The sequence below is a fragment of the Cebus imitator genome, unplaced genomic scaffold, assembly GCF_001604975.1.
Source record: "Cebus imitator isolate Cc_AM_T3 unplaced genomic scaffold, Cebus_imitator-1.0 Scaffold94, whole genome shotgun sequence".
In the NCBI taxonomy this organism is placed as follows: Eukaryota; Metazoa; Chordata; class Mammalia; order Primates; family Cebidae; genus Cebus; species Cebus imitator.
The window spans coordinates 1,617,419-1,645,140 of NW_016107409.1; the positions used below are offsets into that span (position 1 = coordinate 1,617,419).

Below are 27,722 nucleotides of genomic sequence, written 5' to 3' on the forward strand. Positions count from 1 at the left end.
ACACACACACACACACACACACACACACACACACACACACACACACACACACACACACACATATATATATATAAAATCCCTGGCTTCAGTTATTGACCTTTTAGTTTACCAGGCAGCCTATGTGACCACTGGCCTGCCAAAAGGGTTTAAGTACTGAAAGCAAAATAAGCAATAAACTTCTGACCTTCAGAGGAAATATAAAAAGAATTATTTAAACATAAAAATGAATGATTTCATTATTTAAACATAATGAATTACTTAAACAAGAATTAAATGCCTCCTTGGATTCTTAATGGCAAAGGAAGAAAATCCTAAGCCTAATAAGACATGCCCCTTCATCTGAAAAGATCTAAGAAAGCTCAACCCAAAGTTAGGTATAATCTCATAAAAAAGCCTCTGAGTGTCGATACATGGCGAGAGAGATGGGAGATTCTTAAGGAAATGAAATTCTGATTACATAATCACAAACAGTCCCAAAGAGATGAGAAAACAGTTAAAGAAACCAACTCAATTTTTCCGGGAACCTCAGATTTAACTATACATACAAAAGAAGACAACTAATTATGAATACAAAACATTGGTATGAACCTGTAAGAAAAGCATCACAAAAGCTTAAGCCTAGTAAGAATTGAGGTTTCCAAAAATGCTAGTAAAACAACAATAACAACAAAAACTAAAGCTATGCTTAGAACAAGAAAATAATCTGTTAGGAGAAAGATAAGGTTAACTGATAACAAAGAGACGAAAGAGTTCCTCAAAAACAATTCTGCCTTTGTCTTTTCCATCTGTAAGTATGGCTCTCAGGAAAGAAACTGAAGTCTGTGACAGTTAAAGAGGGTACTAGAGCTCAAGTTTATTTAAGCATGCAGAAGACTCTACAAATTAAATCTCAAGGTCTTGAAAAAAAAACTTCAAATACAAAAAAATTAAAAATTAAACAATGCTGCCCTGATTTTTTTTTTCTTTGACCACTTATCCTCAAGTTCTAGCTGCCCTGATTTTCAAAAAGGGAAGGAGGACAGGCTATATAGAAAATACAGAAATGTTAGCTTAACATTGGTCTCTTAAAAATTTCTAGAAGAAGGCATCAAGTGTGTGACTTCTAAATATTTGGAATTTAAAAAGCCAATACTAGGTGCTGAGTTAACAAGTAGGTGAGAAAAATTCAAATTAACTGAATTTTCTTTTTTGACAACATTTTCAATAAGTCTGAATAATGTCTGGCAATGGCAAAGAAACCTATGGCAGTGAACCTTGCTTTTTACATGACCACCTTGTAGTGAGAAGTGTAGGCGAGACAACAGTAGAAGTAAACTCACAGTTGCTTCAAGAGTTCTTTCTGAAGTGTAATAAAAACAGTGTCTAGTAGTGAGATAGTCACAAGGTTTTTATCTTTGGTCATTTCCCAGTCAATATTGTTTTCAGTGACCATAATGAAGATTACGAAGCTTATTTATTTATATAAGATAAGCTAAAAGGGACAAAAAAATTCAAAAATTCAATAAGATTCTGCTAAGTTGGTAGAATGAACTTAAACCAAAAAATGATACTTCACAGGAATAACCACTCCTGCATTTAAGTTTAAAATATAATGTCTAAATATATAGATAACTGTTTGTGGAGACAGCTTGTTTGGTGGTAATTTATATGAAAAAGAATTTTATATTTTAGCGATTTAGACTGAGTGAATTTGTTCTTAAGAACTTATAAAATTTCATACTGTATATTTGAAGGTCAGAATTTCTAGAAAAAAATTGTTTTGTGAGCTACTGAAATGGCCAATTAATGAGCTAAAGTGTGAACTTAGCTTTCTCTGAGAGCATTTTAATGTAATTTTATGGGTCTTTTGAGACCCACTCAAACTGCAATGACATCTCTAATATTTGTAAATCCAAATCATATAAAACAGTTGTCTATCTACAACTCTCACAGACACAAAAATCAAAAAAAGAATTCAATATTGAGATTTTTTTGGGGGTCAATTTAATATTGATCTGAAAGAACAAATGAAATTAGGGTAACAAAATTAAAGAACTTTCTTTCTAAAGATATCTTTTTTTGTTTTTTGAAAGAAACCATGTTCTCTGATCTAGAGAACTTTCAGAAACTTCCCTTCCTTGAAGGCTTAGGCACAGACATTACCTACTAAAAATAAAGACTACGTGTCAGAGTATCAGATTCACTCTTCTGCAATTCTCCTTTATGCCATGGAATCTTTACTGAAAGTAATGATAAAATGAGAAACAGAAGGTCAGAAAAATTTAATCTATTCTCATAAACTTTTTGACACTATTTGAGAGCTGTCAAGCATTTGAAAACTCAACTGATAATGAAATACTCTGACACTTTTAAATTCTCCAAATAATCTAAGCCCCAAAAACAAAAAACACACCACTTGGTAGATTTCAGTGTATTAATAAAATATACAAAGACACCTTAAGCTAAACTTTATAAAAAGACTTGATTAGCTAGGAATATTATATAACATATTAAGAGACTCATGAAATTCTATCCTACCATAAAATATTAAAATTTACAACTTTTAAAGCTTTAATGGGGAAAAAAATCTTTTTTTGTCTATCTATTCTAATGCCAAATTATTTATAAAGAAGGAATCTCTAGGAGCAAAAGCATTAATAACATAAATAATTAATATACATACAGAAATGTACAGTCTTCAGGAAAGGAGTTTTCATATGATGTGGAGGGAAATGCATTGGATCTGTTTTCCTGTTCATTCTGAATCACAGGCATATGATCTACACAAAAAAATACAAACGTGAGCAATAAATATACCAAGTTAAAAACTATTTGCTGTAAGTACCAAGGAATATGTTAATTGCCCATATGGAGCCCTAAAATTTGCAAACATATTAAAGTTTCAAGATTGAGACAAAATATTAGGTGTCAATATTTTCAAAAATATTAATATAATAGGATAAAACACGGAGGACAGAAAATGTTTCTACCGTAGAGACTCTAGTTTGGCCCGAACTTGATTTGAAGTTTAACCAATCTTAAAGGTGGACACTGAGCATCCCTACTTCTGCATGCAAAAATCACATTAATTCTTAAAGGCTCTATAAAAGTGATTTAACAAATCACTAATTTTTTTTTTTTATTATCTGTAGAGATGAGGTCTCATTATGCTGCCCAGGTTGGTTTCAAATTCCTGGCCTCAACTGATCCTCCCCACTTGGCCTCTTAAAGTACTTAAGATTACAGGCCTGAGCCTGTAATCCAGCCCACATTAAACTTTCTTGCCAAAAGGTTTTTAATTCTTAAATTTGCCAACAATGTCAATTATATAACTCTCTCCAACTGTTTTCTTAAAAACACTTCACCACTAGCAAATAAATATACTTTTATCTTGATATATTTGTTACATTTCAGATGGACAAATTATATGAAAATATGAAATTATATTCAGTATTTCTATTGATAAAATTATTACCTTAAAAGACCCCAAGCAAAAACCAACTTACTTTTTGTGGAAAAAAAGTTTCTTCAGAAAGAAAAAAAATGTTTAGAATTAGTTACTTGTTACCACTTTTCTTGGTAACAAGCCTCTCTCCTGCAAAACTAAATGTAATCCCTTAAGGATTGTCCAGATGACATATAGTAGCATAAAGATTATTTTGAACTGACAACATCTGAGAATGAACAAATACAGGAAGAGGCATTCTTTGGAGTTCCCTTATCTGTCTAAAAATAGACCCTCAGGAAAAATAACTCAATTGTCATAAATCCCCCCTCAGAAGTTTCATCAACTGGGAATGATTTCGTCTTATCAGGGAGGGCAGATGAAGCCAGTACTATACTCAGACAGACACTGTTAAAAACTTCCTACATATTCTCCTAGGACCCATTTATCTTTGAAGTCATTTGTTGTAGGAAATAAGAATAAATAAAAGGTTCCTCTTCAAAGCTTTCCTCTTAGTTCATTATGAATAAATAATAGTTTCTTCAAAGATTAATTTATGTTAAAGCTTTTGCTTTAAAGTAGCTGTTAGTCATAATGAAGAAAATATGTGTATCCAGTGTTCTTAGTTCACATACTTTAGCCAAGATATTTGCCCTGACATGCCTGGAAGTCTTAGGTCATAGTTTATTTCCCTCCCTTATTTGGAAATGTTATTGCTTCTCTAAGCATTCCTCAAGTTACTTCCTCTTTTCCTTTGTCCTCCTCTGCCTTTACCTCTTTAGAAAAGTTTTAAGTTGTTGGACAACTGGGTGCAGTCTAGACTGTGAAGTCCAGTTCCAGCCAATGGAATCAGGACATAGCAGTAGGGCGGATGTGTTAGATATAAATGGCCCTGCCTCCTTTGTTCAGGGTGTTCTTGTGTCAAGACGGCCAGTGGGAGTACCCTTTCTGCAGAAAGCAAAGTTGCTTTGCTGAGAAAGTTAAATTTACATTCGAGTGCTACTTCTTTTGTGGCACCAAAAATTCACATATAACATTTGTTCTTTCCAGAAGTGCCTCTCTGCCCCATCTCTTTCACGTACTAGGGTAGTGAATGCACTCTCAAATCTCACCACTGCTTTGGGCATTCACTTCTTTCTGTGATGCTCCTGTGCATATAAAATTAAAAATTAACACATCTGTATGTCTCTTCTCCTGTTAATCGTCTTCCATCTTTCATTACAGCCCTCATCCCCCAACTACTGAGATATTTTTTTCTCCCCTACAATTCTCAGTGTTACTGAAGGATACTGTAAAAGGGAGACTGTTTTCTTCGAGAAACTACTCTTCCAAAGCTGTTCAAGCAGAGTAGATGGCAATATTATAAACATTATAAAATAATTGCAAACCTTCTTAGAAGGCTGAGAAGTTTTGTAAAAGCTTCAGGAAAGAATGGGCCGAAGGCAGCTAGTTCCTTTATCTCGAAGCTTGAAGCATAAAGCAGTTAACAAGAGAATGCAAAATAATTTATCTAAATGGCTTATTGTCCCAAAACCAACCTTTGCCCATCCATCCTTGACTGCCTTCTACTCAGTCAGCAGAAGTTTATCATCCACAGTGTTTGCTTTAAACCTCAGAACTTCGTCTTTAATCTTCACCCTCTAGTAGTGTTAACTCAAAGCCTTTGTCATTAAATATGTGCTAAATAAAAGCCAAGAAACCCAGTGTGTTGAGGCCAGCAACTGTTAACTCCTTCAAGTGATTAGCCACAGACACCCCTAGCCCGCTCTTTCACTGTATTCTGTGTCTGAGTGAGTTTATTCATCCATCATGGGGGTTGCCTGTCAGACCCTGACACAAAGCTATACTGTAGCTTATGAAATTGAGAATTCTTTTGAATACCAAAAGGTTTACTTAAAATAGCCAGTGATGCTAGTCTTATATTTTCAGAAATTTAAAAGCCTTAAGGCTCCAAATTATAAAAGACAAAAATTATTAAAATTGACAACAGTATTAATAAAAATCTAGTAAATACTGTACTTCCTCCAAACTTCAGTAAATGTGTGATAGACTAAGATTTATGGAATGCTGATTGATTCTGTTAAAATAGCTGCTAAATTTTTCTTTTTACAGTCTTAGTACATGTAACATCATAAGAAATATATATTTGAGGCCGGGCGCTATGGCTCAAGCCTATAATTCCAGCACTTTGGGAGGTCAAGGCAGGAGGATCACAAGGTCAAGGGATCAAGACCATCCTGGCCAACATGGTGAAACCCCGTCTCTACTAAAAATACAAAAATTAGCTGGGCGTGGTGTCATGCACCTGTAGTCCCAGCTACCGGGGAGGCTGAGGCAGGAGAATAGCTTGAAGCCCAGAGGCAGAGTTTACAGTGAGCTGAGATCCCGCCACTGCACTCCAGCCTGGCAACAGAGTGAGACTCTGTCTTGAAAAAAAAAAAGGAATATGTATTTGGTTTCTGCCCTGCCCTGGCTCCTGACATAATTACTAAAACCCTTATAATTTTGAGTGACAGGTATAAGATGAGCATTTGACTTAGTCCCAGTTCCTGACATAAGAGCTACTGAGACCCATGGAATCCCCAGGAGTGGTAAGAGTGTCTTCTGTATGCTAATGAGATTACTGGTGAGACGTGAGGTGCCCCCAGACAGCTTCAGAATGGGGGCTGGTAAGACCAAGGCACTTCTGACAAAGGCATGGTTAGAATTGGAACTTTCATCCCTACCCTCTCCACCCCTATATTCAGGGAAGAGAAAGAGGCAGCTTGAGCAAATCACCAATGAGCTGATGATTGAATCATGCCTATGTAGTGAGACCTCCATAAAACCCCTGAACAACAGGGTTCAGAGAGCTTTCAGGTTGGTGAATGCATCTATATACTGGAAGGGTGGTATACCCCAAAACTCCACAGGGACAGAAGCTCCTGTACTCAGGCCCTTCCAGACTTTGCCCTGTGTACCTCTTCATCTGGCTATTCATCTGTATCCTTTATAGTATTCTTTATAATAAACTGGTGCTTCTGTGAGTTCTATAAGCCATTATAGCACATCATGGAATCTGAGGGGGGGTTGTAGGAATCTCTGATTTGTAGCCAACTCAGTCAGAAGTACAGGAGGAGGATCAGGGATTGTGACCAGTGCCTGAAGTGGGAGCAAGTTGGTGGGACTGAGACCTTAATCCATGGGATCTGTGCTAACTCTGGGTAGTAGTTAGTGTCAGAACTGAATTAAATTTTAGGACACAACATTCATTGGTGTCCACAGAATATTGGAGAATTGTGTGGCATGGAAAACCCACGTTTGGTATCAGAAGTTTTGTGAGAAGAGAAACAGTTTTTCTTTAATACATTATCTTTGATCCTTCTAAATTGATTTAGTTGTTAGAGCTTGGAAGACTGATGGTCTAAAAGCAATCTAGAAATAAAAGATTTACCCCCCAACTTAACTGTACGAGAATATACCTTTCAAATACTGTTCTTAACAGAAAGTGGATATACAGTGTTAGAATTCTATTTGCCCTCTTTATATGAGAAAGTCCTTTTTTCCCCAAAGACAACACACATTTGTTAATTCTTTCCCTAGGATGCTTAGCTGGGTGTGCATTTACTATCTCTAGATGGGTAGGACTTTTCATTTAATAGAGAAAACTGATTTATGTAACTTAGAGATGTGGATCTTAGATTTTATTTTAAATTATCTTTAATTAGCTTGACATATTAAGGCTATCCTGCTTCATGGCAAAAAAAAAAAAAAAAAAAATCAGAGAATACTATAGATTGGGAATAGAGATGTACATACCCTTTACTGATGTTGAACTGTTACTTATAGTTGCTTCATTCACCAGAATCATTGCTTGGCTATATTCTGTTAAAGAAAGAAAAACAGTATCACCATTACTTTATTCATGGTGCTAGCTACTGTGCTAAACAATTTACGTATTTCATCTCATTTAATCTTCACTACTCCTCTAAGAGGTTAATAGGAATATCTGCATTAGAGACAAAAGAAACTGAGGCTTAGAGGTTAAGCTATTTATTCCAGTACTTTCAGCTAGGAAGTAGTACAACTGGATTTGAATCTAGATTTATCTGACTCATGAAGGATTGAGAAGGAACATTAAAATGAAAAACAGTGCCAATTTTTTTGATAAACACATAACAGATTAATGTCATAAGAACATCCAGAAATTAAAAATAATCTGGAGAAAAATCTGCTTCAAAACCATATGTCCTGATGGAGTGAAGGAGGATTCCATCTTAAATTCTTATGTTCTACAACCAACCCGGATTGATGACAAACAAATAGAAAAAATAAAAACTTGGAAGATCTGAACTAATTGCCTATGTAGAACACAAATTTTGCTTTCAGAAGACTGGTAGAGTAAGTTCTGTTTAAAGCAGGTAAAATAAAGTTATATGTATTTTTACACATACATATGAAATTGTTGTCTCTGAATGTGGATTCTGAATTCAGTTGTCTCTGAATGTGGAGTGATAATTTTTCTTGTTATTTTTTTCTATAAGTGCCAATGTTATAGGAGCAGATATTACTTTTGTAATATTCCTCTAAAAAAAAAAAAGATAAACGGGGAAAAAAAGTAGCTTGAGGTAAAAGAAATAAATCAGCAGGTATTATTCACAAGTAATTATATCCATTTACTTTTACAAATAGCAACATTGGAAATAGAATGATACTGTACTGCCAGAGAGAAATATCTAGTATTAAATATATTCACTTACTTTTACAAATAGCAACACTGGAAATAGAATGATACTGTACTGCCAGAGAGAAATATCTAGTATTAAACATATTCAAAGTTTTTATTGCTTCATACCTTTATTGGTGGCAGACCCATTTTTGATCTTTTGTTTCAGTGACTGCAGCACATTCTGTACTTGTTCAAATATGAAGTCCACTTTTCCATCATCTTCTAGCTCCATCCAGAAAGTTTTTGCATCACCTAAAATAAAAATAAGTGACTAGCCTAAGAGTTTAATAGAAAAATACTGTAATTTACCTAAGGGACATGCTATAGAACAATCTACTTGTTTTCTAAATACGATCAAGACTCAACTGGTCTATCATTTTCCTTGAGGAAAAAGATTTTAGTAATGTTTCCTTACAAAGAGCTAGAAACAATATGATCTAAGTATCTCACCCATTTCTGTTAATTGTTAAATATATATTGAAAATTTGAGTGACACTATTTCTTGACTAGAAAACAGAAGGAAGACTTCACTCGAGTGGTTGTGGGGTATATGTATAGACTATACAAGTACTTTTACAAGTCTTAGGGATATAATCTCCACTGAGTTGATTTCAGAATGAGACATCTCAATGGCTGCTGAAATAACTAAAAGTCCAACAATATTGTTGTTTTAGTCTTCTATGTGTTTAACTAAATGAAGCAAATTAATGTTTAAAGTTTTACAGATAAAGTTATATAGATTAGTCAACCTTTCTGATGCCCAGTAAACTAATACTTTAAAATTCTCCTAAAGAAACAATCCTTTCAAAATTAAAAATAGGAGAAAAACAATTATAATAAATTGGCAAAAGCTAAATTTCAAATGTCATGTTTAAAAGTAACAAAAAAATACCTAAAATGCTAAGCATAATTCACTTATACAATGTTACAATGTTTAAAATTATTTAAAATTAACTAATAGGGCCTTAAGCAAAGGAAAAACATAGTAATAATTGCATTTTAGGAAGATCACTGGAGTAGGCATAGGTAGGATTAATGAGCAGAGAGCCCAGATGGTTTACAAAAAATACATTTTCCTTAACACAAATTAAACCCAGAACCTCCAGGTTTTGCAAAGGGAGAATCTGCATAATGGGCTTAGGTATCAAAGTCTCAATTTCTGCTGGGAAAGTCACCTTTCCCAAGGGGGACTTCAGGCTAATTAGTGCTGCTGCCAACATAGTGGCCTCCAGAGAGGTGTTGTTTTCCTACTAATACTCTGACCTGATGTAAGACTAAGCTTACTTTCAATTCCCCATAGCACAGCTCAAACAAGATTTCAAGATTTTAAACAAGAGCAACGTGAGAGGACATAGCGAGACTTCATCACTACAAAAGTCAGCCAGGAGAGGTGGTACTTGCTTATAGTCCCAGCTACTCAGGAGACTGAGGTGAAAGGATTGCTTGAGCCCAGGAGTTCGAGGCAGCAGTGGGCAAAAGGAATTAATCTTTCATTGTAGAATTTTAGAAAACAATCAGCTTAATGAGCAAAATATTTTGTGAAGCAGGGCTTTCTCAGGGTGCCTAAAATCATTAAGTGTTTCACTGATAATCAACAAAAACCACTTCGAGGCGAAATTATTTTTCAAAGCACTTTATAGATTGTTACATTTCTCTTCACAGATAGGAATCAATACTCCTTACTAGGGATTTATCTTTATTAGACGTGGACATTGAGATGTATTTTGAAGTATTTTCAAGTATTTAAAAATAGCTTTTGGTAGCATTAAAGTATTCTGGAATCACATATAATTCTGTCCTAGAATGAGAAAAAAAGCAGTGATGCTGAAAGACAGCAATCAGGACTCAATGAATTTTTTTTTAAATCATTTAAAATTGTCTTAGAGGCTAGGTGTAGTGGCTTATGCCTGTAATCCCAGGGCTTAGGGAGGCTGAGGCAGGCAGATCATTTGAGGCCAGGAGTTTGAGACCTGCCTGGCCAACACGGAGAAACCCCATCTCTACCAAAATACAAAAAAGTTAGCTAGGCATGGTGGCACATGCCTGTGGTCCCAGCTATTTGGGAGGCTGTGGCATGAGAACTGCTTGAACCTAGGAGGCAGGGGTTACAGTGAGCCGAGATTGTGCCACTGTACTTCAGCCTAGGCAACAGACCAAGACTCTTTCTCAAAAAAAAAAAAAAAAAAAAAAAAAAAAGTCTTAGAAATGCTAATACATGCTACTAAATTATTCTGGTAGGAAATACTTAAAATGAATTATTTAAAAAGTACACAGAGTAAATGCTCGATCTTGGAACTGATTAATAAAAAGGACATTAGTAACATAATTTAAAAAAACAAAGCCAATCAAAGAAAATACTGAAACAATCTGCTTCTACAATAAATGAATGCAACTAAGCAATTCATATTTATTTGTTCTGGGTTTTAAACAAATGTATTATTCCTTGTAACATCCTTATTATCTCATATTGCTAGGTTTAATTATCATTAAAATGTCCACTTGTTCCTAATGTTTTCTTTCTTGATCATTTTTCTTTGTCTTCTTGCTATGGAAGCCTTTAACCACAGTAATATTTAGAAAAGAGGTAACCAAACTTTCTGACAAATGAAACTAATAGATCCAGTAAACAAACTTCTGTGCACAAAGAGACTAAAGGAGTAATACAAGAAACATTTGGGTGACTTTGGTTTCGACTGCAGACATAGTTACTACAATATAAACAATTTAATTTCTTGCTCCTGATCTCCACTTCTTTGTGCATTGTATGCATGCTCAGCACTATAACCTAAAACTGTAAATATTTCAGTATATTTTACTAGAAGATATTTACAAGGAATACTGGAGCAGGTACTTGAATTGAAGATCAATTCAGGATACTAATATTGCTGCTATTTGCCTCCAGAAATGAAGAATATCATCTGATAACTTCATCATCTGTTCAAACTTTTTTATTTAGCCAGTTATGACTATTCACTGCAAGACCATGAAGCAAGACGTATAGCAGTCTTGTAATGAAGGAAGCCAATTAAATGGTATAGTTATACTATGTCTACCAATCTCACTTTAGACAGTCTTTGTAAACAGATAATGCTCATGAATACTGATGTAAATTCATTTACTAGATGAGTATTTATAAAATACTTACCAAATACATTAATAATGAGCTCAGTACACAGAAACATATATACTAAGTAGCTTTAGGGTATTGGTCTAGAGGAGCTCTAAGGTATCTTTGAGCCTGTGATTAGCAAAATGTGATCTGTGGACCCATAGGACTCACCAAATCATTTCAGAGAATACATAAGGGCAAACTATTTAAAAAATGAAGGACTATTTGAAAATTTTAAAAAATTAGCACAAACTACTTAAAAAATTAGGACATTTGCTGTTTTTATTGTAGTGACATCAACTGACAGTACAAAGGCATTGGTGAGTAAAACTGCTAGTGTCTTAACGTGAATCAAACCATCAGTAAGTCATTGTGATCTTCACCACCAATTTCATCTGAGAATATCTTTAATGAAACAAATGATTACAATCATTTGTACAGCCATTATAGTATAATGGCTGTCTCAAGGAAAAATACTAGTGGGATTGTTCAAGTTACAAGCTAAACTACCTATTTTTTTTTTCTTTTTTAAATGAAAACCATTTTTACTTAAAAGAACCACTGATAAAACTGTAGTTTTCCAGACATGGGATTCTGGCATATGAGCAAAGTAAGCCTATCACCTGAAGGACAAAACTGACCATATTTGTTGCTAATGACAAAATTCAAGCTACAGAATAAAAATGAGAACTTTGAAAACCTGGTATCTGTCATGGCAAACCTGAAAGTTTCTAAAGAGTTAACCACTTTTAAAATGAGATCAGTAGCAATATTAACAAATGTGATTTTAAAATTGTATGATTAAATGTGTCAACATTTGGAAGATGTGCATAATTTACTTAACCAATATTTACAAGTGGTCAATACATGATGTAAAATCATACATGGTAAAAGATGTACTCAAAGTACAAGATAGACCAATGGATTTTAATGTAACAGTGTTAAAAATCTCGATATGTCAGATTCCACGCTGCAACTAACCTTTAACGAATGACTACTTGTTGAGTTTTGGAGTCAACAAAGAAAAAAATCCATAATTAGATAAAAAGCTATTAAAATACTCTTCCTTTTTCAGCTGCTTGTCTGTGTGAAGCTTGTCTTTTATTCATTTCAACCAAAGCAATGTATCACAGCAGACTGTAGAAGCAGATATGAGAATCTAATAAGCCATTATTAAAGGTATTTCTAATAATGTAAGACAATGTTATCCTTCTCACTAATATTTTTGCTTTAGAATATAGTTTTTATTTATATTTTCAACATGTTATATTTATTTTCTTAAAAATGAGCCAGCCGGGTGCAGAGGCTCATGTCTGTAATCCCAGCAATTTGGGAGGCCGAGGAGGGCGGATCACATGAGGTCAGGAGTTTGAGACGAGCCTGACCAACATGGAGAAACCCCGTCGCTAAAAAAGAAAAAGAGCCAATTAATATTTTTTTTGAGGCTTCTTAGTTTCAATTTCTAATACAGTAAGTATCAACAGATATTACCCACATAAACAAAAACTCTTTGGGTTTTTAGATACTCTAAAGAGTATAAAGTCATCCTGAGACCAAAAAAAATTTGAGAACCACTGGCTTAGATCAGAGTCTGGTGAAATCTATACTATGATCTGTATAACAATCCATACATTACAATTATGTTAAAAGCACTGAAACTATTGTGTATGATACTGTAATTATAGATGCATGATATTATGCAGTTATAAACAGAATTTTAAAGAGCAAAGAATGAACTTTAATGTATATAAATTTAACAAATTATTTAGGATGTCAGGGATCTCAGTAAGGAGTACAGACTGTGAAGAAAATCTAACTGTATTACAAAGTATAAACAATTTCACTAAGGGCTGGTTGGAAAAGGTATTAACATAAGAAACTTTGGAAATGAGTGGGGTCTGTAAAGATAAAGGCAAAAGTAACAGCACATACTTACTTACTTACTGTACTCTAGTTTATAAAGTATCTTCCCATCTGGGAATGGGTTAACAATTTTTTTTTTTTTTTGAGACAGTCTTGCTCTGTCACCCAGGCAAGACCTGGTGGCATGACCTCAGCTCACTGCAACCTCTGCCTCCTGGGTTCAAGCAATTCTCGTACCTCAGCCTCCAGAAGAGCTGGGATTCTATTACAGGCATGCGCCACCTCACCCAGCTAATTTTTGTATTATTATTATTTTTATTTTTATAGTAGAGACAGGGGTTTACTATGTTGATCAGGCTGGTCTTGAACTCCTGGCCTTGGCCTTTCAAAGTGCTGAGATTATAGGCATAAGCCACAGTGCCTGGCTAAGGGTGACAATTCTGATACTGCTACATATATATATATACTGAAATTGAACGATTAAGTAAATGGATGATGGGTGATGGGAACTAAGCTTTTTTACTACTGGAGTAGGAATATACAGATAAGGAGAGGAGACTAGAATGATCCACGTGGTAATAGATTAGAGTTGGAAACATCAGCATAATTTCATGTTTAGCTTAATGCAAATACAGTTACATATAAAAATATTTATAGACATGTGTGTATATATATATATGTTAGTATACATATGTATGTCCTTGCTCTGCCAGCGGAAAGGCCTTATAAACAAGGACACTCCAGTAACAACAGATACACCTACCATCCTGGTTTCTAATACCATTTTCCAATAAAAGTATTCATAGGTTATTTAAGAAATGACTCTAAGATGGACAAGAAATATAGATGAATCTAGAGCAATCTTTGAGTGCCAAAAAAAATTGAGGAAGTGCTATAATACAAAGACAAATAAAAAATACCTACACTGATAGGAGTATATCAAAGGGACACAAGAGCCAACTGAGCCAGGTGTGGTGGCTCACTCCTGTAATCCCAGCATTTTGGGAGGCCGAGGTGGGTGAATCACTTGAGGTTAGGAATGTGAGACCAGTCTGGCCAATATGGTAAAACCCTGTCTCTACTAAAAGTACAAAAATTAGCTAGGCGTGGTGGCACATGTCTGTAATCCCAGCTACTCAGGAGGCTGAGGCAAGAGAATTGCTTGCACCCAGGAGACAGAGGTTGCAGTGAGCCATGATTATGCCACTGCACTCCAGCCTGGATGACAGAGCGAGATCCCATCTAAAAGAAAAAAAAAAAGCCAACTGAAAGAGCTCCCAATAGCCAAACCCAGGACAATTTGAAAAACAAAATAAATAAAGTAGTGCTGGCTTGTAACTCAAAGTATAAATAGCCATGAGTCCATGCTGATATAAATGACTAACTGAATAAGTAAATGGGAAAGAAGAGAAAGAGATAAATCTCCCCTGCAGAAATATTCCAAATATAATTCATGTAGATATTCCATACTTAAGGAGGGGGAGCATAAATCCCCATTCCTTAAGTGTGAGCTGCCTATAGTGATTTATTTCCAAAGAGTACAACAGGGAATGGGAGAAAAAGAGTAACTTTACAGTGGAGAAATTTGATAACACCACCTACATTAGCCGGCTCAAGCTCCATTGATCAAGCTCAATATCAACTTTGAGAAATCATGCTGATAGCATGTACCCTTGATATGATGTAATGAAAATGACATTTTACGTCTGAGATTACACTCTCCCAAACCCATAACTCCAGTCAAATTATGGGAAAACATCAGATAATAATTCCAACAGAGGCGTATCTTACAAAATACTTGAATACAAAATCCCCCAAAAATCAAAAACAAGAAAAGTCTGAGAAACTACCACAGCTAAGAGGAGCCTAAGCAGACATGACAAGTAAATGTAACGTGGTGTCCTGGATGGGATCTTGGAATGGAAAAAGACATCGGATAAAAACTAACGTGAATACACTATGGACTTCAGTTAATAATAATGTGCTAATATTAGTCCATTAATTGTAACAAATGTAGCACCCAAATGTAAAATGCTAATCATAGATAAATCTGGGTACTAGGTTTACTGGAACTCTGCACTATCCTCTCAATTTTCTGTAACTCTAAAAGTTTTTCAAAAAATAAAGTCAATATTTTAAAAAGTACATTAAAGTACTGACGAGTATTACTGATTCACAATCAACGATAAAGACAGTCAAAATTAGTGGCTATGAGAATAAAGCTTTAAGTCCAATTCAGAAAAGTCCCTTGTAATGCAAAACCTTGAAAATTCCTCATCAGCTTACATTGTCTACAAACTTTTAAACATAAAGTGTAACAATGTGTTCTTCAACCTACCATTTTTTTCTCCCATCATTTGATGTTTATAAATATAAAATGCTTCAAAATTAGGTTTATCAAATCACTTTGATTGAAGAGTATCACTGGAATCCAACTGTGGTCTCTATGAAATCTGCAGTCCTCAGACAAAAGATATCATTATAGCATTCTAAATCTGATTCAAATAGAAATTGTGGCTGAAGAAACTTTCAAAAATGAGTGATAGTCCAACCAAAAGACAAGTCCATGCACCTTCATCACGTGAATATTTGTAGTGGTATCAGATCGTTAACATTATCTTTTTAAAAATAAAACCAACTCCATCTTTTGGTCCACAAATGTATGAAACATTCTGTAAAGAAAACAAGAATAGTGTATATTTGTAAAGGACTATATATATGTGTGTGTGTGTGTAAAGAAGATATAGTTAGAACAGTTTGCTCTTCTAAAACAGCATTATCCATTACAAAAAACATGTTACCTGGAAAAAATATGTAAAGTATAAAAATTAGGAATATTAGAGGAGGCTCACCCATAATCCTACCACCCATATTTAATATATTTGTTAATATTTACATTACTGACAATTCGACTATCTCCATTTTATAAGTCCTTTATAAAAACTTTAATAGGGGATAATAATATTAACTACCTCACAGGCTGTTCTGAAGACAAGACTTAATTACACAGAATAGTGCATGACACAAGAAAGAATCAAGAAATACTACCAATTATTGTTATTCTTTCAGAATATAGTTTTAAAACAGAATCTGAATTTTAGTGTATATAATTTTTAAATAATTTTTCATTAAAAACATTTCCTGCATTTTCCTCCATCATTAGTATTTTTGTATAATACAACTGGCTGTACAACATACTTTGGTTAATAACTCATACATTATAGTGTATTAAATATTTTAATAATTAAATTTTAATAAAGTATTAATGAATAATATAAACCTCTATATTGGATATTTAGATTGTTTTCCTTTATAATTATTAATTTTAGTATCATGCTAGAATAAATAGACTTTATACATATCTCTGGCAATTTCCCTAGGATAACATAACCAGAGATAGAATTAATAGGTCAAAAACAGATCAACAATTTTAATTCTCAAGATGTTAGCCAAGCTATGGTAAATTCTTCTGCTACTTCCACAACAAACCATGGAAATGTCAGGAGATTTAAAAAAAATATATAGCCATCTGAAAACAAAAAGGGAACTCTCTAAGGGCCAAGTCTGTGAGGCCTTTCTGGGGAAGGGAAACAGATGGGAAGCTATGGAGATGATGCCAACCACAATCACAGCAGCAAAAGAATGGGTAGGAATCTTCTCAAAGGAGATGAATGCACAACTAAGAGTCCTCAAACATCTTAAGAAGAGTACACTATGAAAGAGATTGAGCTAAAGAAGGAAATCTCATCCACGAAATAATATACAATTTTGGGGAAAAGAAAAGCCTATTAGATATCTTGGATATAAAAACAGTTGTTGAAATAAACTCAATAGATGACTGAATGACAAAACTGACTCACATGAAGAGCCAGTGAGTAAGCTGGAAGACTGAATTGAGTAATTCACCAAGAACACAGAGCAAGGAAACAAGAGGAGGCACACAACAGAAAATGGAGAGGAGGTAATAATGACCAAGAATTTCTCAGAACTGGAAAACACATAAGCATACTGAATCCACTGAGTGCCAACCAGGATAAAATTCTTAATATCCAACACCAGACAAACCATCATCAGACTAATTTCAGAACATCAAAAACACAAAGTCTTAGATGTTTCCAGAAAAAATATAGATTATCTAAAAGGAAGGTATATCAGACTAGTAATGAGATTTCTCATCAGAAATGTCAGATGCAAAATGTTAAAGGAAAGTCAGTAATGAACCCAGAACTCTATATCCAGCCAAGCTATCTTTCCATACTAATGATGAAAAAGACATTTACAGACATTCAAAGAGTCACTCAGAGATTCTGTGAAAGAAATAAGCAACTGATGATGAAAAATGAACCTATAAGAAAGCACTGAGGTATAAGAGGCAATGGTGAGCAAGTAAATGAGTAAAACACATTAATGTTCAATATAGATTAAACTGAATTTTAATACCAAATGAAACACAAATTCTTGAAGATATCCTGAGAGATTATGCTCTTTTTTGGAGGAGAGACTGAAGGGATTGTTTTAAGATCAGAGAAAGCAAAGTAGAAGCATGCTAAATTATTCTTTACAGGGGCCATATCAATACTAACTAAATGTATACTTTGTTAGGAAAATATAAATTTAAGTACTGTGTTGAAATGTAAAGTTAATCTACTAAAAGAAAACTGAACAAAAAGAAAACTTGGTGCTAACCTCAATAAAAATAAAAGTGATCCCAGCACTTTGGGAGGCCAAGGTGGGCGGATCACCTGAGGTCAGGAGTTTGAGATCAGCTTGGCCAACATGGCAAAATCCCGTGTCTACTAAAAATACAAAAATTAGCTGGCTGTGGTGGTGCACACCTGTAATCTGGGCTACTTGGGAGGCTGAATCAGAAGAATGGCTTGAACCCAGGAGGCAGAGGTTGCAGTGAGCCAAGATCACGCCACTGTACTCCAGCCTGGGCAACAAAGCAAGACTCTGTCTCAAAAAACAAGTGGAAAAATAAGATATAAAAGATACAAAGAGAAGCATGTTAAATAATGACAAGAATAAGGCCAAAATATGTCAATTATCACAATAAAGGTGAATGTGTTAACCTTACCTATTAAAGGACAGATTCTCAGATTGGATGGCAAGCAAAACCTAGATATGATATTTTAAAATAAGAGCCCCACTTAAATTACACAAAATGTTATGCAAGGTTGAAAATGAAGCCTCTGGAAAAAGACACATCTGCAACTATAAGAACATAAATTCCTATCAAATAAGAGTTTAATATGAAAATCATTAAAAGACACAAATATTTTATGCTGACAAAACAATTCACCCTAAGATTTAATATTCATGAATCTTTATGTACAAATAACATCACTCTGAAATATATACAGCAAAATTTAAATAAAAGGAAAATGCACAGATCCACAATTTGGTAGGAAAGTAACAAATCTAAGAAACTGACAGATAAAGTGGGTAAACAATCAGGGTATAAAGGATTTAAATGACATATAAATTAACAAGCTTAATCCAAAGAATGTACAGAACCTTGCATACAACAGAAAATACTTTTTGTGAGAGGAAAAGCATGAAATTTACAAAATCGGCCGGGCGCGGCGGCTCACGCCTGTAATCCCAGCACTTTGGGAGGCCGAGGGGGGTGGATCACGAGGTCAAGAGATCGAGACCATCCTGGTCAACATGGTGAAACCCTGTCTCTACTAAAAATACAAAAAATCAGCTGGGCCTGGTGGCGCGTGCCTGTAATCCCAGCTACTGGGGAGGCTGAGGCAGGAGAATTGCCTGAACCCAGGAGGCGGAGGTTGCGGTGAGCCGAGATCGCGCCATTGCACTCCAGCCTGGGTAACAAAAGCAAAACTCCGTCTCAAAAAAAAAAAGAGAAATTTACAAAATCTATATATAAGAACTAAAGAAATTATCAACAAATTCCAAAAGAATGTTTATACAGAGCACAGCCACTGAACGTAGTAAATTAACACCCCACCCCACACTACCTGTGGAAACTAAAAAATCAAATTTCCCAAATAATATATATCGTTTACAGAAGAAATCAAAGGAGAAATTTAAGAACACTTAGAAATGGTGATCGGTTGAAATAACACATTTCAAAGCCTGAAGGATTCTGCCAAAGCAGCATGCCAAGAGATATTTAAGCCTTAAATAAATTTTATTAGCAAAATGAAAATATTGACTTAAACATTCAATTAAAGAAGCTAGGAAAAGAACAATAAAATAATAACGAATAATCTCTCTCTAGCTACTGAAGAGATTTTTAAACATTTTAAAATTCAGACAATTTTATGCCAATGAACCTGAAAGCAAAGACAAGCTGAATTTTTTTTTTTTTTTAAAGACGGGTATCACTATGTTGCCCAGGCTGGAGTGCAGTAACTATTCACAGGTGTGATCCCACTACTGATTAGCATGGGAGTTTTGACCTGCTCGTTTCCGACCTGGGCTGGTTCACCCCTCCTTAGGCAACCTGGTGGTCCCCCGCTCCCAGGAGATCACCATATTGATGCCGAACTTAGTACGGAAATCCGACAGGCATCCAGCACTACAGCCCAGAACTCCTGGGCTCAAGTGATCCTCCCACCTTAGTCTCCCGAGTAGCTGGGACTACAGGCATGTGCCACCGTGCCTGGCGAACTAAACAATTTTCTAGGAAGATATAAATTACCAAATAGGCTCAATAAGTAAAAATCCGAAAGTAAGTATAAAAATAATATACTGAAGATATTACTAGAGATGTGTGCCACACATCCCCACCCCTCACTGTTAGTGCACTAGGTCCATAAAGTTGTACAGATGAATTGCACAAAACCTTCAAAGAACGGATAATTCTTATCATATACTAACTGCCCTGAAGCAGGAAAAATATGGGAAGCTACTCAACTTTTTTTTATGTAATAAGTATAACCTTGACATGCAAGAAAAAAATTCAAGGCCAAAATCTGCTACTGGGTCTTAGACAGAAAAATACTAAATAAAGGTATCCAGCAGTAGCCAGAATACCCAAAAAGTTTAACACGAAAATTTATCAATGTGAATTCCTATATTAACAGACAAATGGAGGAACACTATTACTTCGTGCAGAAAAACAAAACAATTCAATATAAAATTAACTATTTCATGGAGGGTAGGGGGTCCCTTAGCAAATTAGGAATAAAAGAACTTTTGGCCAGGCGCAGTGGCTCATGCCTGTAATCCCAGCATTTTGGGAGGCCAAGGAAGGCAGATTACCTGAGGTCAGGAGTTAGAGACCAACCTGACCAACATGGAGAAACCCCGTCTCTGCTAAAAATACAAAATTAGCCTGGCATGGTGGTGGGCGCCTGTAATCCCAGATACAAGGGAGGCTGAGGCAGGAGAATTGCTTGAATCCCAGAGGCTGAGGTTGCAGTTAGCCAAGATGGTGCCACTGCACTCCAGCCTGGGCAACAAGAGTGAAACTCTGTCTCAAAAAAAAAAAAAAAAAAAAAGAGAACTTTCTTAATCTGATAAAGGCTATCTACCAAAACATCCTACTCAATGGCAGCAAACGTCATACTCAATGATGAAACATTAGGAGAATTTTTATTAGGCACAGGATGAAGACACTTGCTACCACTGTTTTTATTCAATATTGTACTGGAAGTTTTAGAGAAATTCAACAAGATAAAAAGAGACCTAAAGATTGGCAGAGGAAAATCTATCTGTAGAACAAATAAGTTAACAAAAAGTCAAAGCCAAGCAAGAAGCTGAGAGAAAATGTTTTTAACATATTTTAACAATAGTAACAAAAAGGAGGTATAATTAACCACAGACACTAAAGAGACTTCCAAAGACTTCCAAAAATACAGTATTGAGGACACATAAAGAACTTAAACGGGTTTTAAAAAATTACAGAAATGCATATAAATTATAGGTTAATAAACATATAATAAAGATGTAATAGACACTTCAATCTTAGATCACAGAATTAAAATTAAAAATATAATTTGCAGCCATCACATGGGCAAAAAAGAAGAAGACATGTCATGTTAGTCTAAACTGTAGGAAAACTCAACTCTCATGTACTACCTGTGGAACATGTAAATTAGAAGAGGTATTTTGAAGGCAAATTTAGCATGACCTATTAAAACTAAAATTGTTCACAACTTAAAACCAAGCAATTCCACTTTTAGGTATATATCCTTGAGAAATAGCAGATGTGCACAAAAAAACACCAAGATTTTCCTTGCAGCATTGTTGTATGGTGAAAAACTAGAAACCTAATGTCCTCAAGAGATTGGCAATAAAATGTGCTATACAGCACACATCAAACAAAATAGGATTTAACATAAAGACCAGTAAAAAGAGACAGAAAAATATTTTAACGGATCAGTTCAGTCATACAATGGAACACTATGCAGCAGGTAGAAGAAATGATCCATAAATAACATAATGAGCTATAAACAGAGCAGGTCAAAACTCCCATGCTGATGGGTAGTGGGATCATTGTTAAGAAATAAAGCTATAGAATGATGTAGTATGATATTTTTCCACTAAAAATATTTGAGCAGGTCAAAACTCCTGTGCTGATCAGTAGTGGGATCACTGTCAAGAAGTAAAGCTACAGAATGATGTAGTATGATACTTTTCCACTAAAAAATTAGAAATGTATATATATTCACCTATATAGCATATGTAACAGTATTAAAAGGTGTAAGTATTAAAAAACACCTGAAAGCTCTGTATCAAAGTCTCCAGCAGGAGTAGGGAGGAAGAGGAGTGAGGGAACATTCCTCATACAAGAACAGAGAATTTTTTTATCATATAGGAACTTTCAAGCAGGAAGAATACAGGAGGCTACTCAACTGTTTTTATGAGGTAAGTATAATCTTGACACCCAAGGAATAACTCAAGGCCAAAATCTGGATTGTGCTCTTTATCTACAAAGTACCAATTTTGTAAAAGAATGTAAAAGTGTACTTAATTTTTAAAAATTAAGCATATATAAATGTTCAAAAACGAATTGCCAATTTTAAAGCTTTTCATATCATACTGTCAAACTTTCTTCCAGAAAGGTTCTACCAATTTATATTTCCAACTAAGCACACTCAGTAAGTTTTACATTTTTAGACACGAGGTCTATGTTGCCCAGGCTGGTCTTAAACTCTGGGCTCAAGCGATCCACCCCCCTCCACCTCCTTAAGTGCTGCGATTACAGGTGTGAGCCACCTCGCTGACCACAGCTTTGTGTTTGTTTGCTTTTGAGACAAGTCTCGCTCTGTCACCTACACTAGAGTGCAGTGGTGTAATCTCCGCTCACTGCAGCCTCCGCCTCTGGGCCTCCAGGCTTCAAGCGATTCTCCTACCTCAGTCTCCCGAGTAGCTGGGATTACAGGTGCATGCCACCATGCCCGGCTAATTTTTGTATTTTTAGTGGAGACAGGTTTCATGTTGGTCAGGCTGGTCTCCAACTCCTAACCTCAGGTGATCCGCCCGCCTCTGCCTCCCAAAGTGCTGGGATTACAAGCGTGAGCGGCCAGCCCAAAGCTTTGTTTTTAAAAAGCTCTCACCAGCGTTCACACCTGAAAATTTGAAAACTGAACTGGCAAAAGTAAAACATGTTCCCTGCAGAAAATCTACAAAATACAATAAAGCATAAAGGAGAAAATTTAAACACGACCTCATCATCCAGAGACAACTGGTGTTAATATTTCAGAGTAAATGGGCTTAAAAAACTTTTAACCCTTCTTTTTCATTTTGGCAGAAAAATAATTAAGGTAGTCTGCTTTGCTTCAGTGTATGGTTCCTTTTCATTTCTAAAAATAGGCTTTAAAAACACACCATTTCTTCTCGGCTTCTGACGTTTTAATTATAATGACAGCAATAAACATTGATTAAGAACCACGGGTCAGTCACGCTTCTAAATACTTCACGTGTTCGTATTTAATCCCCCTAACAGTCACGTGGGTTAAATTAGCAGCTCGTTTGCTGATGAGGAAGCTAAGGCACGCCATACCGTTAAGTAGACAAAATATGGAACCAGGCAGCCTGGTTTCAGAGCCTATGCTTTGATTACCCCATCTGACCTCTTCAAAGTTACTCCTCTCTTTGGCCTCATGCGTTAATATTTACAGAGCTCACTGCAGGTTTCCACATGCCGAAGAGCACAGTATTTTTCCTTACTTAATTACTTATTGGGCTGTGGCTGATAGCGAATCAGGAAGTGTTACTATCTAATCTGAACTCTGTGATCTTGGGTGAATGTTGCTCTTGCTGCATTTATGGGCTCGTGTAATCTTACCTGTGAAATGGGCTACTGGTTAAACCTTCAAGTTCTGCTTCTGGGTTTTATACTGCTGTCCATTTCCTGCCGTCCTTTTGACAGCCTCAGGTTCCCAGCAGCTTAGGAATCACCTCTCATTAAGGCTGCTCCCTAAGACAGACAGACAGACAGACAGGCTGAAATGGGGGTTGAGAACTCTGTGCCCGCGGCTCCTCCTACAGCCTGGACTGCACGTGGGTGCCCAGAGAAGGGAGGCTGCAAGGGCTGGGGTCCATTCCCTGCTCGGGCGGCCGACGGCTCTGCGGCGTTTTCAGGTCCTCCGACCGCCCGGCTAGAGGAATTGTCGGGGGCCACCCATGGCGGTGCCGTGGTTTCACCCGGCTCCGCCGCGTTTTCTACTCCGCCCGCCTGACCTGAGGACTGAGCTCCGCCCGCTCGCTTGGCGAGGCTAGGTTCCTCCACGGGTGGGGCTCTCCTCCGACGCCGAGCCGCTCAGCCCTCCCGGGCCCGGGTGCCCTCTGGCCGGGAAGTACTTTACCATTTACCAGCTTTTACCTCAACCACAACAGTCCCGCCCCGCCTCCGCCGGGAACAGGGGAGGGCGGAACCTCCGCCCAGGACAAGGGAGACCCACCTAAAGCGATCACTACAGGGGAGGAGTCGGACGCTGGCCGTCCCACCACCCAGCTAGTAACCCATTGATTGGTCGCACTCCCCACTGGGTCTTTCCTCAGAGACTCGGCGCGCTTACCTCTGGCACAGCAGTGGCGTCTGAACGCGCCGCCTCCCGATTGGCTGCCAGCGCTCTCGGCTTGACTCGCGCTCTCTGGCTGGGCCAATTGGGTTACTCGCAGTCGAGAGGCCGGCATCACTTGTGTGATAGCGCGACTGTTTCCTCCAGTAGGTTTGGGGCTGCCATCTTGTGTGTGGCTGGGACTGGGCTTCTTAGGGGTTGAAAACTCACGCGGCTTGCGGTAGTGGAGGGGTCCCGGGAGAACGCTGGGGTAAAGGAGAGGCCTAAGGGAGGAGACCCGGCGCCATCTCACTCGCGGAGAGGATGGATTTCCTGGGCCTGAGTTTCATCCCTGGCTAGAGACAGCGAGGGATGGTGGTGGTGGTGATGGTGGTAATAGTAGAGATCCCAGGCTATGGTTTGTTGGTCGTTGTGGGAGCTGGGCGGGGTCTTTGATGCCTTAACATTAATTCCTTGGTTCCAGGGTGCTCTTTCTGGAATCTTTGTCTCGCAGAGATTCTGACCATCAACCCCTTTTGACAAAAGAGTCTAGCTGATGAACTGCCTGATTGAGAAAGGAACAAAGCTAGTAATAGAAGGGGAGTGCCTCACTGCTATCCTCAGATTCAAAAGAGACTTCCTCTTTTGACATTTTCGAGGGAGCAGCTGTTAAACTGTTAGCTCTTCGCGGGGGGTTACTCTTTGACCAAGGCCATTCTTTGGTAAGAATAGGCGTCAAGTTCTGCGTTTGGGCAAGATTGTTCATTAGTGGGCAGCCAAGAATTCCTGCAGCTCTCTCTTTTTTTTTTTTAGCTAGAAAGTGGTGGTCTTGCAGAAAACGGGGGACGTGAAGGAAGAATTTTGTCAAATATTGATTTCCCTGGTGAGATATGTTGAAGATACTCTGGGTCTGCCATGACATGCTTCCTCGAGCTTCATCGAGCAGATGGAGGCTTTGTTAGGGAAACCACCTTAATTTCTGAGCTCTTTTTGAGGTGGGAGGAAGGAGATAGAATTAACCTCTTTTTCCTTCCTCCTTTTTTTTTTTTTTTTTTCAAATTGTGGACGGCATGCATTGTCTTTTATTTGAGGGGAAAATGTATTGGATCTGAAAACCACGCTGATGAAAGGCTAATATTTTGTGGTAGATTTAGCAGTTTGACATGCATGAAAAGAAAGTTGATATATTATTGCCTTGAGCTCGGTTTTCAGTTATTCAGGATTAACTGATGAACAACTGAATCAACAATACATAATATAGACATCTCGCATCAGGAATACCCAAACAAAACAAACAGTAACATAATTGATGGGTTTGTTTGTTTGTTTTTTGAGATGGAGTCTCACTCAAACCAGTGGCCCATGCTGGTTTGCAATGGCGCGATCTCAGCTGTCTGCAACCTCTGCTTCTAGGGTTCAGGCGATTCTCCTGCCTCAGCCTCCGGAGTAGCTGGGACTACAGACATCGGCCATACACTGCTAATTTTTGTATTTTTGACAGAGATGGGATTTCACCATGTTGGCCAGGCTGGTCTAGAACTCCTGACCTTGGGTGATCTGCTCCCCTTGGCTTCCCAAAGTGATTGGATTACTGGCATGAGCCACCGCACAGGGCCTAATTGATGTATTTAAAATTAATTTTGGGCAGGGCTCCATGGCTTATGCCGGCAATCCCAGTGCTTTAGGAGGCCAAGGAGGAAGGATTGCTTGAATCCAAGAGTTCAAGACCAGCCTGGGCAACGGTGAGACTCCTGTCTACAGAAAAACAAACCAACCCCCAAAAACCAAAAATGTGGTGGCATGTGCCTATAGTCCCAGCTACTGGGGAGGTGGAAATGAGGATTTGAGACTGCGGGAAGCCAACCACTGCACTCAGCCTGGGCAATCGAGTGAGATCCCAACTCAAAATAGATAAATAAATATAAAATAAATGTTTAATTCCTTTTTTATTGAAGAACCTTATAAAACTTAAGTTGCAAGAATTCAGTTATCAATAAAGTAGTGTTGATTTGATAGCTAAAGTACATGTCAGTAAAAGTTACCAAGATCAAGTGAAAGATCCTGAATAAGAAACATCAGTAACAGTAGGAGGTCACTGATAGATAATGCTGATGTTTAGCATGTAGATACAGATGCTAAAACATTTGTATCTCATTCACCTAAATAGTCCCTGGCATACATTGGATAATATAATTGTTCAATGAGTAAGTAAAAGAATGCAGTAATTGGGCGGTATGAATATACCTTTTTTTTTTTTTTTTTTAAGCCTAACCAAAAAATAATTGTTAAATCTGCTTTCTGGAAAACTTGACTTTCAATTGGGATTAAGTTTGTTATTGCATCCAATTTAAACATATAAATAATGTTAAGGATAGGTTTGTAATTGTTGGTCTTTACAAAAAGTTTTTCAAGGAAGAAAATTTAGATAACTAAGGTGAGTCCTCAAGCAATAATGCTCTATTTGCCATTGTTTTCTTGAAGGCACATACAATCTTTTTTTTTTTTCTGGAGACAGAGTCTTGCTTGTTGTCCAGGCTGGAGTGTGCAGTGGTGCCATCTTGGCTCACTGCAACCTCTGCCTCCCAGGTTCAAGTGATTCGTGTGCCTCAGCTTCCCAAGTAGCTGGGACCACAGGTGTATGCCACCACACCCAGCTAATTTTTGTATTTGTATTTTTAGTAGAGATGGGGTTTCACCATGTTGGTGAAAGGCTGATCTCGAACTCCTGACCTCAAGTGATCCGCCCACCTTGGCCTCCCAAAGTCAGTGTAGGCATCTTCTATGTGGTTAAGATTTAAAACTTCAAATCCTTACCTTTCTCTTTGGTCCAACTGGGTCGCTTCAGTCTCCAAAATGCCTTTCCTTTTCATCTTTCTACCCTCACTGCCACTGTCTTAATTTAGCTACTATTTTTCTTTTTTAAAAAAAAATTTTAACGCTGGAGTGGTGGCTCACACTTACACCCTGCAGTTTGGAGGCCAAGGCCGAGGGATTGCTTGGGCCCAGGAGATAGACACCAGCTGAGACACCATTGTTAAACCGTGTCTTTACCAAAAATATAAAAAGTTAGCCAGGCATGGAGACATGTGCCTGTAGTCCCAGCTACCTGGGAGGCTGAGGTGGGAGGATCACCTGAGCCCAGGAGGTTGAGGCTGCAGTGAGCCATGATTGTGCCACTGCACACAGAGCTAGACTCTCTCGAAACAAAAAACAAAAAAATTTTAAATAAAAAACATTTTATCATTTCTAAGAGCCAAGAAATTGAAAAAAAAAAAAATCTTTGTGGTCCCTTAGCAGCACATATACTAAAATTGGAACTATATGGAGAAGATTAGCATGGCTCTTCTGCAAAGATTACATGCAAATTTGCAAAGCATTCTGTATTTAAAAAACCAAACGTTTTATATGACATTGTATTATTGACAAAGCCCACACTCCTCAGTTTGGAATTTCTATTAGTTAACATACAGGTTTGGCTACTGTGATGGAGAAATTTAAAAATAATTATGACTTTAATACAGTTTTTTTCCAGTGGAAGAATATGATCTGATCAGGTGGTTTTGCTACACATAGTTGTCAGGGGCTCATGCTCCTAGCATATTGCCCTGCCATTCTTATAATGAAGCTCTATCTTGTGGA

The 27,722-nt window shown here is 37.0% G+C and overlaps 1 protein-coding gene and 1 non-coding gene across 9 annotated transcripts in view; one reads left to right on the top strand and one right to left on the bottom strand.

The window, feature by feature from the left end:
• The window catches only part of SETDB2 (SET domain bifurcated histone lysine methyltransferase 2), a 65,452-nt gene that overhangs the window by 29,917 nt on the left and 7,813 nt on the right, over positions 1-27,722 (bottom strand). For 2 of the 8 annotated variants that reach the window (XM_017535904.2, XM_017535898.2), the window contains exons 1-5: positions 23,369-23,942; positions 15,443-15,776; positions 8,259-8,384; positions 7,223-7,288; positions 2,663-2,759 (exon numbers count right to left, since the gene is read on the bottom strand). In XM_017535904.2, coding sequence (XP_017391393.1) covers positions 2,663-2,759; positions 7,223-7,288; positions 8,259-8,384; positions 15,443-15,461 — 308 coding nt within the window. In that variant the 5' untranslated portion in view covers positions 15,462-15,776; positions 23,369-23,942. Of the gene's footprint in view, positions 1-2,662; positions 2,760-7,222; positions 7,289-8,258; positions 8,385-15,442; positions 15,777-23,368; positions 23,961-23,984; positions 24,074-24,101; positions 24,229-27,722 lie in introns of those variants that run through there. The other 6 variants (XM_017535901.2, XM_017535900.2, XM_037741100.1 and 3 more) reach the window with 6 other exon arrangements.
• On the top strand, positions 27,366-27,471 carry LOC119472334. Its single transcript, XR_005201474.1, has one exon. It is a non-coding gene; the product is annotated as a U6 spliceosomal RNA (small nuclear RNA).